The 17,596-nt window shown below is 35.5% G+C and overlaps 1 protein-coding gene across 1 annotated transcript in view; it reads left to right on the plus strand.

Moving 5' to 3' along the window:
* The window catches only part of raptor (regulatory associated protein of MTOR complex 1), a 48,145-nt gene extending 36,821 nt beyond the window's left edge, over nucleotides 1-11,324 (plus strand). The window contains exons 22-26 of the mRNA XM_089638309.1: nucleotides 3,550-3,669; nucleotides 5,462-5,651; nucleotides 6,143-6,259; nucleotides 7,023-7,151; nucleotides 7,888-11,324. Of these exons, the coding sequence (XP_089494435.1) occupies nucleotides 3,550-3,669; nucleotides 5,462-5,651; nucleotides 6,143-6,259; nucleotides 7,023-7,151; nucleotides 7,888-7,954 (623 nt within the window). The 3' untranslated portion in view covers nucleotides 7,955-11,324. The remainder of the gene's footprint in view (nucleotides 1-3,549; nucleotides 3,670-5,461; nucleotides 5,652-6,142; nucleotides 6,260-7,022; nucleotides 7,152-7,887) is intronic.
* Nucleotides 11,325-17,596: the final 6,272 nt, after the last annotated feature.

Genomic DNA, 17,596 nt, shown 5'->3' on the forward strand with positions numbered 1-17,596 from the left:
CAGTGATAGGAAACCAGTTAACATCTATGCTATCTATCGAAAACCCAACACAAATATGCAGGATTTTCTAATACATCTAGAAAAAATACTGAACGAAAGTAGACAAGATACATTAATATTCGGAGACTTTAACATTGACATATCCATATCCACACATTCTTCATTAAATTTTTGCAACATCTTACAATCTTACAATTTTTCAATACATAACAAAACATTTCCCACGAGAGTCACTGATACAAGCTGCACCTTAATAGATCACATCTTATCAAATAGGCAAAACATTCAGACTACTATATCGAATATTGATGATCCACTTAGTGACCATAATATACTTATTGTTGATTATAAGAACAACTTAAAAAAATGTTTTAATAATAGAACCAAATCCCGGATTACGAGACCTATCATCAACAGTATGTCAGTAAAATCCTATCTTCTTGATAACAATTTCACGATCAACTTAAGCAACTCAGAAGACCCTTTTAAAAGTTTCAATTATCACATTAAAAAGGCAATAGAATCAGGTACAACTACACCAAAAACAGGATTAAGAAGTCGGGTACAACTGAATACTCCGTGGTTTGATTCCAAATTAAATACATTAATCAAAGAACGAAACCAGATTCACAAGCAGTGGAAACAAGACCCTGGTAATCTTACTCTTGTAACACTTAAAAAGAGATTGAGAAATACCATTACTAATTATAGGCGAAATCTAAAACACAAATATTATGCGAACAGCTTTCAACAAAACCAAAATAACCCCACTAAAACCTGGAAAATCATAAACTCTATTCTATCAAACCGAACACATAAACCAACTAACGAAATAGAATCCCTCGTGGTAAATGACTGCGTAATTAAGGATCCGAGCCAAATAGCATCCGCATTTAATGAGTTTTTTCTCTCAATAGGAAAAAAGCTAGCAGCTACCATTCCGTCATTCCCGGATGACTGTAATACCGTTTTTGTGGAACCGAAGGCTTGCCAATCCTTGTACATGGCTAGGACAAACAAAGATGAGGTACTGAGGATCATCTCTAAAACTAAGCTGAAAGCAGCACCGGGACTCGATGGAGTAACACCATCAGTTCTTAAGACTTGTAAAGAAGAATTAGCGGGTCACCTTACAGAACTTTTTAATTGGTCACTGTCCTCGGGAAAGTTTCCAAATGAATTAAAGTTAGCGAAGATAATACCTATACACAAAGGAGACTGTAAAACATGTATCTCTAACTACCGTCCTATATCACTTCTATCGGTTTTTTCAAAAGTATTTGAGACCATAATCAAAGATAGACTCCTAAAATACATATCTGCGAATAATATCCTTACACCACAACAATATGGCTTTCGGAAAAATTCTAGTACTCAATGTGCCGCCTTTGATTTTATCTCCAACCTTCAACAGTATATAGACCAGGGTGAATATGTGGCAGCCATATTTATAGATCTCAAAAAAGCCTTTGATACGGTCGATCATGAAATACTCTTAAAGAAATTGGAATATTTGGGAATTGTTGGGAAGCCCCTAAAACTCCTCCGAAGCTACTTAGATGATAGATTTTGTCTTGTTGAAGTCAAAGGTGTCTCGAGTGGCTTAGGTAAAATCACATGTGGAGTGCCACAGGGATCAATTCTTGGGCCTCTGCTTTTCTTGCTATATGTCAATGACATAACTAAATGTGGTATCTCTGGAAACCTCCAACTTTATGCGGATGACACTGTAATCTATTATCACAGTACAAGCCTGAGTGACCTGGAGTCTCAAATGAATGTAGATGTCTCAATTCTAGCTAATTGGCTGCGTATTAATAAATTGAGCCTCAATATAAAAAAAACGCACTACCTAACTTTCGGTAATAAGGATTATGTGCCAATGAATATCACACTTGGAACTGAGAAGCTCCAAAATATAGAAGTCACGAAATATTTAGGGCTATTAATAGACTCTAAACTTTCGTGGAATTCCCATGTTGAGCATGTGAAATCTAAAATATCCCCAATAACCGGCGTACTGTACCGACTCCAAGGTCTTCTCTCTACATCTCTACTAAGGGCCACATACTATGCGATGATTCACTCCCATCTGAGTTATTTAGTTAGTATCTGGGGCACTATTACTAAAAAACAAATATCAGAAATACAAGTGATTCAAAATCGAGCAATAAGGAATATCTACCGTCTACCGTGGGATATACATATCAAAGATATATATTTAAAGACAAACATACTTCCTTTTACGGTTCTACCTAAATACAATATCACTTGTACAATATTACAAATCATACATAGATCCTCACACACTAACATCAAACCAGCATTTAATTCAGACATACACCAGCACAAAACACGGTCCCAAAATCTAATACACCTAGCATCGTCTACCCACACAACAAAATTTGGTATTAACTCATTACAATATATTGCATATAGACAATACAATGCATTACCTAATGAAATAAAGCAATCAGTAACTAACAAAAAAATATTAGTTAAAACGCTTAAAGATTATTTCCTGAAAATGTTTTTAAACCAGTGAATTTTCGCTCGCTTTCATATGTTGGTTTACTATGTTTCATGTGTATAGATGTCTCTCAGTATTTCTAAAATCTCTATTCTTAACAATGTATTTTTCCTTTTTTATTTATTTTTCTTTTCCTTTTCAATATGTTGTATTTTTTTTAAAAGTGTAATATCCTTGTAAAATGTATTTTATGTGTCTGTACTTCCCGTAATGAGTTTTATCTCAACTCATTGGGAATAATGTGTTACTTACCATGTTTTTTGTAATACATTATAAATAAATAAATAAATAATTAATAAAATGTGAAATAACACAATTTAATTAATTAATATTTACTTGTGCACGCCGGGATTTGAGCCTGAAGATTTCTTGTCGAGGACCTTACTCCTCAACCACGGACGCTGCAACTGTCTATTTTCTACCGCCAACCAACTCACAACCTTACCCAACCTGGTGGCAAACAGTTACCTGGGGGGTGAGTCTGTACCTTTTGCGTTAGCTAACGCAGATTAAATCTATGTAAAATGAGTCTTAACATAGTAACGTAAATACAGACGCACTCTCCAGAAGTTCATTGTATGTACGTCACACTCAACTCATTTAAGTATTGGGCGCCCCACTATAGCAAACATCTGTAAATCAAATTACACGTAAATCAATAACAACAATTCAAATACAAAATAAAATATTATAATCAATAATTTTATAAAAACCCTTTTGTAACTACGTCCTCCAACTTTCTATTATCTATCTATTGACTCCATAGTTTAAAGTGTATACAACTTTGTATTTTGATTTAGTTATGCATGTAAATATTCTTTAAGTATCTGTATACATCTGTCTCGACACAGGGGTACCCTAGTGAGACAGACGTCGATAAATACACGTAAAAAACTTTATATTGATAGATAAATAAATAAAAAAAAAACACCGCTGGTTTGTTTGATTCACCTGATTCACCCTACCACTATTTAAAATATGATTAGATTATATATTTTTATTTATGTTTTTCTTTCTAGGTCCTGGGCTGGTGATGGAATGGCAGCAGTCCAGCCAGACCCTGGCTGTGGCCGGTGCGGCGAGAGTTCTGCAGTTGTGGGATGCTCGCTGCGAGAGAAAGTTTGCTGACATCGCTACGGGTGAGACCATTTATTAAAGATTTATGTTATTATTGGAAGTTTTGGCGATGTCTCCCCAGGTATTTGCGCTTTTTCTTATGAAGGCAGGACTTTTCCTTGCTAGCCCAGCAGCACACTCATTATCCTCAATGTCTTCTCACACTCATTATCCCTGACTAAGCACGGCTCGCGCCAACGTTCACTCGTGGGCTGAACCGCCAACAAAATTGAACAACATTTTACAGCTCGTTGTATTCCTACATAATATTTTTAATTATGAAATTGCACACAATCGTTAAAAAAATGTAAAAAATAAAAATTAAATATGTTTGGTTGAGAATAATTTATTGCGGATACAAGCTTTTTCCCGCACCCCAGTTATGACGGCTACGAACCGAGATACGTATCGTTCCGGCTGATATAGTTAAACGCCCCGTTTGGGAATGGTCTGAATTTGTATGAAGCTTCTAGCATACATCGCTAAACCGTTTTATCACAGAAAATATATTGAAAAAATTGTTGCTGGACGAGCGGCGTGTGGCGTGAAGATGACACGAAGAGAATTGAAAGTATCTGAAGATTTTCGAAGAAAGGGCAGCAGCGAAGTAATCATTCTTGACCTACGGTTTGAACAAGGTAGTAATAATATTTCTGTTGTAAAATGCAATCATGAGTCAACGGTTTATGCGTCTCGTGTAATATTATCTTGTAATGCAGCCCTTGGCTTAAGTAAGCCATACACGCTACGGTCTACCGGAGAGGTTACCTTTGAAGGTCTGCCTGCGCAGGTCAACCGTACGGCGGTAGCGTGTATGGGGACGTTCCGATGTACCGGAGCGGTCTTCAGTTCATTCTCTTTGCGATGGCATCGATTGCAGACGATGACGGGTTGGCGTTGATAGGCCTTGCGTTAATTTTGATGAAAAAAGATAAAACAGTTAAAAAGAAGCGAACAAAGTGGTGTAAGCATAGGTTATTAAAAAGGAAAACGTATTGAATGAATTAAAATTTGAACCTGAAGATTACTTGACTAAAATTACTTGCAATGGTTACACAAATGATAAAAAAATATACAGTTATGAGAAATAATATATTATCAGTTACTTTAAGATTTGACGCAACCTGTGCAGGCGACCGGAGTACATGCACACACACGCAGGTACACCGTACGGTGTTGCCCGAAAGAATTGATTTTCGATTTTGCTCCGGTCGCCTGCGCAGGTTAAAAAAACTGCACAGGTCTATTCCCACACACGCTCCGGTCTGCCTGCACAGGCATACCTGCACAGGTAGACCTCTCCGGTGAACCGTAGTGTGTATGGCCGCCTTTGGGAACCTATTTGACATTGACATCATAGTTTTTGTTTGATTTACAGTTAAAAAGTAACCTTTTGTTTATGTGCATTTTTTGTCACTTATTGCAAACTTCACACTAAAGCTCATTAGCTCAGTAAACACCCGCTCAGCAAAGTGAAACGTTTGTTATTATTGTGTTATTATCAGATCTGTTATATAAAATTATTCTGGTATCTCTATTCTTATATGATTATTATAATCTCTTCATATAATTATAGTTATCTTTTAAAATGATTGACGTGTTAATAAATGTGGAGTACAATAAAAGGGTCGAAGAATTGATCTTCTCTATAAATTATTAAGATACCCACACTTATATGAATTATATTACTTTTTTGAGGAATTGCTCGGTGAAACACCAAACATTTAAGGCACCGGCTGCACCTGATCCTGACACCCGTGGATGTAACTTTTAGTGAATTACCCCCGAACTCACCTTTGTGTGTACTTATTCCAGAAGCGGAATGCGCCGCCACGTGCATATCGCGTGCCGGCCGCCTGGTGTCGTGCGGCTTTGCGGACGGCTCTCTGCGCCTGTGGGACATAAGGACGCGTCGCAATGGACCCACACTGTCGCGCCACAACCACCAGAGTGCTCTGTTGCAGGCCCATCTCGCCACGCAGGGGAACCTGCTCATCTCCGGATGGTAATACACATACAAACTGACTGAGGTCTATTATACTCGGGAATGTTATGAGTCGGTTTGGGCTTTCAGGAAACCTATCCGATAATCATAGGCAAACATAAATACTATCTCTCAAGCCGACCTTAAAAAGCAACTGAAATACCGGCCCTAACTGCCGTTGCCTCTCGTTTACTTACTGTCTAAATCAGATGAATTATCTTTAGGAAACCTGACATAGGGTATAACTGTAGTGCGTCACTCTATATCGGTTCCATGACAAAACATAACACTGAAGAAAAGTGTAAAAAAGTCAAACAAATCTAACCTTACCTGACCCAACCTCTGCCAACCTCGCCAAACCCAACTTATTCTTTTATCTTGTTCTGTTTGCTTTATCCGGTTGAAATCAATGTCAAAAATATGTTGTTTAAATTTCCCATCTACAAAACTAACATAACCTAGCCTTGTGTTTTACTCTCATAGTACCTAACAAATTAATTTAATATTTTCAGCATATCTGGTGAAGTGAGGATCTACGACTTGAGAAAAAGCTCCCCGCTGGCGTGCATTCAGACCTCCCAAGGCATGACGGCCATGGCTGTGCATCAGTTTGCCGACGTATTTGCCTGGTAATTATTTTTACTGTATGCACCCATAACTTCAACCCAATTTTTATAAAACCTTATCATAACTTTTACATAACTTTTCCATAACTTCAACACACCTTTTACATAACTTCAACATAACTCCGCATATAACTTTTATATTAACAATAATGCTTTGATAATCTATTCATACTGTGACATTTTTGTGAGATTTCATCTCAATATCATTACCACCTGTGGTATCAGTGTTTACAGTATCTGAATGATCAAATAAATTGAAAAATTGTTTCCTAAACTTTCACTTACCTGTGAAATAATATTCCTGTCATTTATTTTTCTTAGAAACACGTTTATACTCGTTGGCTGTACACTCACACGGCATTGAATGTTTATTTAATAAAATTTATATTGACTGACAGTTCCAATGAAATGGACTATCAACAATGGCGTCACACATGGACAAACAATTGGAATTTGACAATGTAGTTATCAAAAAAAAATGTAGGCGATGAAACCATTCTAGTCTCTATCTAACAAGGGATGCGCGAAATGGACTATATTCAAATGAAATGGACTATCAACAATGGCGTCACACGTGGACAGTCGATCGAAATTTGACAATGTAGTTTTAAAAATAGAATGTAGGCGATGAAACCATTCTAGTCTATCTAACAAGGGATGCGCATTAGCAAGAGAAGAGTGCAACTATTTTCAAACTCTGTATTATCAGTGAACTTCCTCTGTTTGTTATTCAATGCAATTGATGATAATATTTGTTTTGTTCCAGCGGCTTCTCAAACCAACATATAGGAGTTTACAACAAGAGTGGGTTGACCCTCAACACCATCAAGTTCCACGAAGGGTTCATGGGCCCCCGCATCGGGCCTGTGTCCTGCCTGTCTTTTCATCCAGAAAGGTAACGGAACTTTTATTATTATTCCAATAGACCAGTAGTAGAGTGGGTTCTGGTGGACTGATTGGGGCTAGGTTAAGTTTGTTGTAATGTAATAATTGTTCCAATAGACTAGTAGTAGAGTGTGTTATGGTGGACTGATTGGGACTAGGTTAGGTTTGTTCCAATAGACTAGCAGTAGAGTGCATTCTAGTGGTCTGATTGGGGCTAGGTTAGGTCTGTTGAAATGTAACACCATTGTTTTTTTATCACTAGTGTAAATTTCACTGCAATTCTTTTGGTGTACCACTTGCTTTATTGTAAATGTTTCAGGACACCTCACACTGTGGTGTAATTGTGTTGATAGACCACACACATTAGTGTAATTGTTTTGGTAGACCACACACCATGGTATACATATCTTGGTACACCACACACCATTATATAAATGTTTTGGTACCTCACACTACATTGTAATTTTTCTGGTAGATAGCATTATTATAGTGTAAATGGTTTGGCACACCACACACTCTACTGTAAATGTCTTAATATACCTCACACTATAGTATAATTGTTCTTGTAGACCTGTTCTTCTAAAGTTTGATTGTTCTGGTAGACTGCATGGTATAGTGCAAATGACTTGTTAGACTGGATGGTATATACATAGTTAGTTTGATTGTTCTGGTGGATTTCATGGCATAGTACAAATTGACCTGGTAGACGTTTTTTTCAATATTGTTCAATTTTTTTTTTTTTATAGATGCGCCCTGGCAGTAGGAGCACGAGACTCCACCGTATCCGTGTACAGCACCGACCCGAGGAGGTGATATTCGCACTACTACCTGCCTCTCCCTCTCCCCTTCTCCTGCCAGCCCTCCGAACCCTGAACCCACCTCTCTGTCTCACTACCCCCTGGCAGGTGAGACACACTACTATTGGAGATACCACAGAACATATGCTATATTACCGTCTGCCTCATTTCCACTTAAATGGTCATAGGAGACACGAAACAGGTGAGACACTCTTCTACATAAACGAGATACCACAGAACATTTTATTACTAGAAGGCATATGGTGTTTGGTCCTGCTGCCAATGGTTCTGTCATTACCTGTCATTTATGGGAATGTGGGAGAGGTTACAGATGAGTTGTCACCAGTACGCCAGCTGCTCGACTGTCTTACTCCCCCTTGGCTGTTACAGCACTTTGACTGGTGAGATAGCTAGCATTCCATTGAAGAACAGAACATATAAGTTACCCAAAGTAATATAGTCCTGCCGCTGATATCTCCATTGTTACCTCTCTTTTTGTGTTTTATTTGTGAGAAAGTGGAAGATATTATAAAAAGCTCTCAGTGGTTTGCCTTTAGATGATGCTTCCAGTTCGTTTTGTATATGTTTGGAATTCTGTCATTTTTAGATCTTTTCTAATCAATTATTGGTATCTCCATTTTTCTTTGATATTTAGCTGCCTTACGACTACTAGAATTTGCCATCACTTATATGATAATACGTAAACATTAATATAAAATAATATAAAACCTCTCAATGGATGATTTACAGTTAATTAATAAAGTGATTTACAAACACGCTATTTTTGCATAGAACAAACTGTAGAATTTGCCTAAACTTATATATACCTAAAATGGAAGAACAGACATGTGATTTATAATCAGTCTACCTAAAATTCACTATGTTACTATTTTGTCAATGATTAGGGTATGTATTCTTGTAAGGAACAATTCATTATAAATTAATTTGTTCATAATCATCACAAAATCAATCAGTTAAAATGGTAGAAATTTCAAATATGCGTGTATCTTTTATCATAAAAAACTGCAAAATTTTGGGTTAACATATAAAAGGATATACATATTGGCTTGGTGTATATATGAGCTGGCTCATTTTATTGTTTCAAATTTTTCCGCAGCATGATAATGCTTATTTTCAAAGATATATATAAATTATGAATTATAGTAAATTAAAATTATTGTAATGAAAATCCACTACAATGTGAGTCACCCAATTATTTATGCCTTTACAGAGTACTTATAAGTGTAATGTTACTATGCATAAGATCCCATTGAAGTGTAATGTTACTATGCATAAGATCCCATTGAAGTGTAATGTTAATATGCATAAGATCCCATTGAAGTGTAATGTTACTATGCATGAGATCCCATTGAAGTGTAATGTTACTATGCATAAGATCCCATTGAAGTGTAATGTTACGTGGGAGCGGATTAATAGGAAGTATATTATAACGGAGCATGAGATCCCAACAAGTCTAATAATTGAAGAGTGCAGCTTTAGCTTTTGTCAAAAGCAATGCATGTGTCTTGTTGCATTTTGTCTGTGTGTGATGAAGTGCTATCATGTCATTAGTGATTATATTTATTAATAAATTATGCCTTCACCTCCATTATAGGTAATGAAATTTAATATTAACGAAAGTACAATGATTTGTACTTTCAAGATTGTTAAAATTGCTTTAGGAATATATGTGAAATAGAATTTGTAACTTTACGATAAAATAATTCATACAATTATTTTCTAAGTCATTTTTATATCAGTAAAGAACATTGTTAGGTACCTACACAATTTTTATGCCAATTTTTGTTTTTTCACTGAAGTGTAATTATTTTATCACGGAATTGTCAAGATCCGCAGTCCATGGGTTAAATTTATGACAAATTTTTAACCGTTTTAGTGCTAAGCTAACTTTATTTGAATTTTTAAAAAATGGCCTCAATAGTCAATAAATCAACTGAATGAAATTTGTTTTTGATTTCGCACTTCTTGTGAAATGTAATAATGAATGCCGTTCGTAAAATTCATCCCTTCACGCAATGGTTATAAAATTTAGACTGGCTATTTATTATTTTATTTGTGTTAACAAGTTAAGTGAGATTGTGTATTGCGATAAGTGAATGTGTCAGTATAAAAATGCATACCTAATTGCGTTCATTAGAATATCATTAAGATGATTTAAAACCATCTGAACTTTTGCTCAAATTAATCTTTTGTTGGTTGTGATGAATAACAAACGACAATATCATTTATTTCCGCTGTCACTTATTTTCCCAATATCACTAGATACATTTATTCAAAATCACAGTTCAGGAGATTTCTTTACAATTATCTTCAAAAATGTGTTCTCTCCCGATGTTGTAAATATCGGCATTGTAATTATGATATGCTTGCCGTAAATATGAGTAAAAACCAAAATACACAAAAACATCTGCTCTGTATTTCACTTCTGAACAAGGCGCTTTGTCTTTGAAAAAGCTTTTATCGCACAAATAAGTAATGTTTAAAATTTAAATATATTTAATATATGCCTGTGTGTGACTACTCTACTGATGTTGACAAACTGAGAGCTGTATCTGTTAATTTTTTACACGTTATTGCCCATTTTCAACAGCGTAATTACGATAAGCACTAAAACGGTTAAAATTGGCAGTCATTTATAGACTAGGTACATTAAGTCCACTGAACATAAAATCCCTAGATATGTGATGTCAATGAAATTGATTGTCTGTTCAAGAAAAAAATTCTATACATATTTGCAATTTTTTGTAAATAAGTATTTGGGGCACACAATACACTTCTTTTTTTCTTCAGTCATTGAATCAAAGTGAAAATGAGAGTTAACCTGTTGTACGCGGACCTTACAGCAGTTGGTTTGTGAACGGCCATGCCTCATATGCAAAAGTCACAACAGTTGTCATGCAAACACTCGTCTATGAAAAAGTGCCGCTTACAGGGCACCTGCATCGAAACGTTATACGTTTAGAGAGTTAAGAATCACGTCGTGGACTTGGATTATGTATATGTATTGCACATCTGTAGTTGTCAATCACATTATAAATTGCACAAAATATTAATTTTATAAAATGATGTATCCATATATTTTTTCGTCTTCTGTAAGTGCTATATTAAAATGATTGTGTTCAATAATTAATAGAATAATACTTATATCTACATGTTTTTGTTAAAGTATGCATATAAACTATAATATGAAATTCATTCATATTTATAAATGAACATAACAATACGTTGAGGTAAAAAATAGATATTTTATCATAATTATATTTAAGTTTGGTTAGTGGTATTTAAATAGGACTTCATTTAAAAAAATCTAGTCATAAAGAATATTATAACATGCTCATAGATTTTATTCTCATATCAAGTCAAAGTAAAAACTAAAATAATTATATTTTAATCGTAATGTTTTCTTCTCTGATGTAAATGATAAATGGAAAATATTTGCAAGGAATGTTTGTCCTTTTCTTCTTTGTTTATTTACCGGCCTCTTCATATTGTATTACAAATGTGAAATCGTCATTATCATTTAAAATTTCTAATGAATGATTTTTGTGAATTTGATGTTCTTAATGCAGCTTATTATCATGTTATAATTTATAATATTTTATAAATATTTTGTATGCATCTAGGCAACTGATTAAAAACATATAAGAATTTTTGTTTTCCCTGGTGGAATATATCCTTTAAATGCTTGATATATGGTTACGTATAAATTATTATGAAATGAAACCAGTAAAAATTTTATAAATTATTTTTTAACAAGTAAAAGATGTAATTGATATATTTTGATTTCTTAACCTTGTTTACACATGGCTGACGCATATGTGATCCAATCACAATTTTCTCTGTAAGAGGATGTTGCATTATGATCCATGAAATTGAACTAGAACCCATGTATCGTGTGGGGTAGATCGCGTTGAAAAGGTTAACTTGTGTCATGATTTTGACAAACAAAAATGTGGGATTCTTATCACTTTTACTTCTACCACTGAAGGTCTGGGATTATTCAAGATTTAGAGAATGAATGGAATTGTTTACATACACAATTGTCACAAACACAAGTAAACACGATTACACACACTTGCTAAGACGGCATGGTTTGTTTAATGCCACTTGCGCTCCATCAGTTTCTACTGATGTGGGAGATTAGATTTATTCTTTCCATCGCTTTTCACCCTTACCCAAATTAAATAATATGTTTTTTTCCATACTTTACTTTACACATTCAGTGAGACTTCTCCTGAGGTGATGGACCTTCAGTGCATTACCTGTACTCTCTCCTGGGAGATGATTTGTCTTGTGTCCGTTGAATCGAAAATTTGTTTTTGAACTAGCACCGTCGCAAGGAATGGCAAAAGAAACACCACTACTACAATCTCGTGTTTGAGCCACCTCAAGGGTATAAAGCAGGTATCACTTACTTAAACCCAATACAGCAAGGACGCAAACCTAGAATGAAGACATTTTCAGATGCCATGTTAGAGGCCTAACTGTTGTATTTAAAATTTATTTTTTTGTATTTTATGTTACACCTCACAAGAGCGCCCCTGTCTGTACATTTTAAAAAGACAAGGGGGGCATTCTTGGATAGTGTTGTGAGGGGGGTTAAGGGTAGGGGCTGTAGGAAGAGATTTAAGGTGGGTCTTGAAGAGGCCTAGATTATATGAAGGAGGAAAATCAGATGCCGGTAGATCATTTCACGTGCGAGCCGACATACACAAAAACGAGTCAAACAAACAACCCGTTCTCATTAATCAAAATACCTGCAGAACAGATTCAGTAAATTTTTTTTTCTGGAGACGTGGGTTAAAGAACAAGGCCTTAGAATATAAATACATGCACATCGTGAAAAAGACTCTGATTGTATTTTGGGACAGTTCCCGTATTGATTCCTAGTTGATGCTACTGGGTAGTGTCGAGCCATTGCCAGTACATGATTCGATAAGTTTTTTAAAAAAATGTTTATATTAGTCAAATTATATTTTTAGTAGACACGTCAAGAACATTTTTTAAATTTATAATATTACTTCTGCAATATTTCTTGTACATAATTATGACAGCGCATTTTATACAGCGTCCGATGATTTGCTAATTTGCGGAATAAGTTATTGACGTTTATTTTCAGACACCATTTTATTATTCGGCAATGATAATACCTAATACTTATTTCACATTAGGTTAATATAATTTGTGAACAAAAAGCCCCCTAGCCTTTATTTGAAGCTTTGCGGTACAAATTATGTACACTTTGAAGACATTGATTACTCTGGATTACATTCTAATGGTTTGTTCTTACTAAATTAAAATTTTGTAATAATTATGTTATGACCTCAGGGTCTTGATGATTTTGACAAAATATTTCAGTTGGTATTGAAAATACCAACCTTGTTTAAAATATTCTGATTTTGAATTGAATAAAATATTCTTCAGACTGTAAGGGGCCGTTCAAGTATTATGTAAGCACTATAGGGGGGCAGGGGGGTCTTTGCTTTGCTTATTTTTGATGACATGGGGGGGGGTGGGGGGTCGAGATAGTGATTACGTCAGCACTGCTCAGCAGTACTTTTTTTTTTTTACACATTGGCAACCCACACATTGTTTATGTTTGAAAACCGAATACATATTTGGGGATTCCCACAAATAATTAATACGTTTAGGTACTTGCTTGAAAACAGAATACATTAACAGAAAAATGCATATAGGTACCAATTTTTACGTAAGCATGGGAGGGGGGGGGGGGGGGGGTAAGAGCTTTGCTTACTTTTGGTGACAATATTATATATTATCTCATACAGGACCCCACCGAGAGACAGCCTGGGTTCTCACTGCCTCGCAAAACCTGGTCCGCCATCAATAGGTTAAGGTGCTCCCATAGCCGCTGTGCCCACATGATGCACAGATGGGGCCTTAAAGAGTCGGCGATGTGTGAATGTGGTGCGGTGCAGACTACCGAACATGTGGTCAACGAATGCCCGCTCCATTCATTCCCCGGCGGGATTGATGAGGTTCACATGGCGACGCCTGAGGCCCTAATATGGCTCGCAGATCTAGATGTCCCCCTCTGACCCCCCACCATACGAAAGAAGAAGAAGGTGACAAGGGGGAAGAGGGGGTAAATAATTGTAATAAATCTGCTTACGTAATACTTGAACGGCCCCTAAAGGCTGAATTACACCTGCCGAGTGCTCGGCCCAGTCACTCGCTTTGTTACTCCGTCGAGAACTTATTGGAGAGTAGAGGTTATAACATGTAGAAGAGACAGTGGGCGCGTCAGTCCGTTGAGATTATGTAGTTTAAAGCGCTGTTGACATGGTTACGCCAAGTATGAAAAATTGAGTATAGCAACAAACGTGTAAAACGCCTAAAAATTTCTAAATTTTGAATATTTTTCTTTCACTGCCTGACTCGGCTGATTGCACTGACCGAGTGAAAAGCCAGTGAAGCGCCGAGATGAGTATGCAGGTGGAGAGGGTTCTTACTCGACCGAGTCATTGGGCCTTGCTTTCATCCACTGTCTCGCCTGAATCACTGATCACATCAGCCTAGCACTCGGCCAAGCACTAGGCAGGTGTAATTCAGACATTATACATAGTAATCTTTCCATATTATAAGTAATTTGAAAAAAAGAATTTTTTGAAAATAATAAACAAGGAGAAGTCCCTTATTTATACATAGTTTGAGTTTTAATTAATTATTACAAATTAACAACTTAATGCTATGAATACCAAAAATATATTAACGGTTTTAGTGTCTTTGTGCTAAATGTATACTTGCGTTATATAATTTTTAATTGTAAATTTCATGTAAATAAAAATATGAAATAAAATAATATGTGTAACTACTTCTGAAAAAATTGAAATATAATATAATGTATACATTTTTAATGCCTTTTTTCTGTTATAAATAAAACATTGCTTAGCCATGCAGATTGGGACTCTTAACCATGTTGTAAAATATAAAATATATTTTCGATTGTAATTTGTTTAATGTAAGTATGTAGAATAATTTGTTTTTCTTTTTGATAATAATGATTATATCTGTATAAAGCTGGCAATAAAATGTTTAAGAATACATATAATAATAATTACTCGTTTTATTTAAATATCAGAATCAAAATGTTGCATGAAATGGCTTTACCCATTTAAGTGACCAGAATTCAGTAGCCAGGCCCTTCCCAACTATCCTCTTCCCCTCCCCACTGCCTATCACCTCACGATTTTCGATATATTATTATTACCTCATATTACCAACTACCGATTTTATTTTATTTTTATATCATCCTGAAAAGAATTCATTGAATAAACAAACGGAAAATGCGTGACCAAATTTCATGTTCACCTACTACTACTACTAGAAATTTATAATTGCACTCAGAACGCGAGAATTGTTTCCCTTGAATTGCGTCTACAAATGAGTCTGCAAATCGAAATTTAAGTTGGGTTCAGAACACAAGACTTAAACATAAAAAGTAATTCTGCATAAGAATCCACAAGCTTAAATAATCGTTGCACACTGAACATGCAAATGGTTTACCTCGGAATTTTGCAGCTTATGGTGTGAAACTAGAATTTAAATTCCACTTGGAATATGCGAACGGTTTCCTTTGAAATGCGTCAGCAAATGAATCCGCAACTGGAATTTTAACACATTATTCGGAAGACAATACTGTTTTTAACTTAAGATTGAAAATTTGTGCGAGTCCAAGGCTTTGATTAAAACTAAACCTTGCACATGAAAATAGTTTTCAGGATTTTATAACTCCACTTCGAACACGATAGATGAATCCACTGGAATTTTATCGTTACATTCCGAACACAAAAATGGTTTTGACTTAAGTTATTCCTTGTTCGAGTTCTCAGCTTTAATTAACCGTTTGAGTGCCAAAAAAATTCATACAGTTGCTTGTAAAATGCCACCAAAAAAACATTATTTTTTATGAAACTATATATTTTTTTAAAACCCCATAAATTCTTTGAATTTTCAAGGATTTCGATGATTTTTTCGGTGTTTTATTAAAGAATATTGGTTTAGAATCACGCGGAGTAGGATCCCGAAGTCCAGGCGTTTCGAAAAAATGAGAATTTTACGTACAGACGTACGCGCGAATCAGAACACGACTGACGCAATCGACGGAAATCGACGATCGGCAATCTTCGTTAAAACACGAATCGACGAAAATCGACGATTGGCACCCAAACGGTTAAAACTACACCCAGAACACGAAAATGGTGTCCTCCAATTTTTGCAGCACATAGTCCGCAACTAGAATTTTATAACTGCACTTCAAACACGAGAATGGTTTCCTTCTAAATGTGTCTGAATATGGATTCACAACTATAATTTTATCTTTACATTCTGACAACAAAACTGGTTTTAATTGAAGAGTGACGATCTCGACGAATCGCGCATTTAATTTCTTATTAGTAAAATAATAAGAAATTAAAGGTATGTTGGATAGCTTATTTATTTGTGTCTTTACTGCTTACTAGTAACGTTGACGTAAGTATCTGTCAGCTATGTTATACCGTTCTCTGGGTTTTGTAATAATGTCTTAAAAATGTATCTGAAACATCGTGCAAAGAAACCGTTCTCGCGTTCTGAAATAATTTTTTTTTATACTCCTTTTTTTTGTGGTCAGCAGGCCGCACCGAAAGCGCTCGTGGGCTGCACCAAAAACGCTTGCGGACCGCAGGTTCCCCACCCCTGGGGTAGAATAATATTTCCTCTTTAGAGTGCTCGAACAGAATGTGCAGTGGGTATAGTTTTGGGAGGGGGGTGCTCGATAGGTTGCTTCAGGCTTGTAATACATCATCATGAAAGTAGATTTGAAAGCTTTGCTTTATAGCCGCAATAAAAATGAAATCATAAAAAGCTGATATAATATGAAACGGTCATAAAGATGTTGTTTCCACAACCGTGTGATAGGAAATGGTTTGCTTCTATCAGCGCTTCACTTTTGGACCAGGAGATTGTACTTTATTATTTTATTATGGTCAAAAGTAGGGATGTAAGATGTAACGATACTGATACCGACATATCGGCCGATATCAAGCGCGCGAAACGAACAACGCGCGCGACGTTGTCACTCTGTCGTAGCTTTAGATATCCAAATATTCCAATTAAACAAGATCCAAAGAACTATTGGCGCCATGAAGATAAATTCCCAAAATTAAAAAAGCTTGCGCAAAAATACTTGTCCTGTCCAATGAGCTCAGTTGTCTTTAATTGGTTCAGAAAAAAAACATTTAATTTTTCCTATAAAGAATTCGAAAATGCTATGTTTTATAAATGGTATTTTTGATAGTAAGTGCGTTCGCATTTGAGTGTTGCAATTTGCTGTGTCTCAGTCTGTCTGTGCAGATAGAGAAACGATAGTGCGTGTTGATTTTACGTCCAACAGATAGCATTTTTATAAAAAAAACATGTTTGTCCAACAGATGGCACTGTTTTTAAAAAAAAACATGTGACATCTATATATGTAATATAGGTGTACAAAAATACACGCGTATTCGAATGCAACTTTGTGTCAACAATTAAAAGGAATCGGCGGAGAAATTTCGGAGTTTTTAAAATTTGAACAAACGAACATTTCATTTTTATTTATAGAGATAGGTGCTACATAGATAGATACATGCTCATCTAT

This window comes from Hesperophylax consimilis, chromosome 12 (assembly GCF_061612785.1).
Source record: "Hesperophylax consimilis isolate HC1 chromosome 12, BYU_Hcon_1.0, whole genome shotgun sequence".
Lineage (NCBI taxonomy): Eukaryota > Metazoa > Arthropoda > Insecta > Trichoptera > Limnephilidae > Hesperophylax > Hesperophylax consimilis.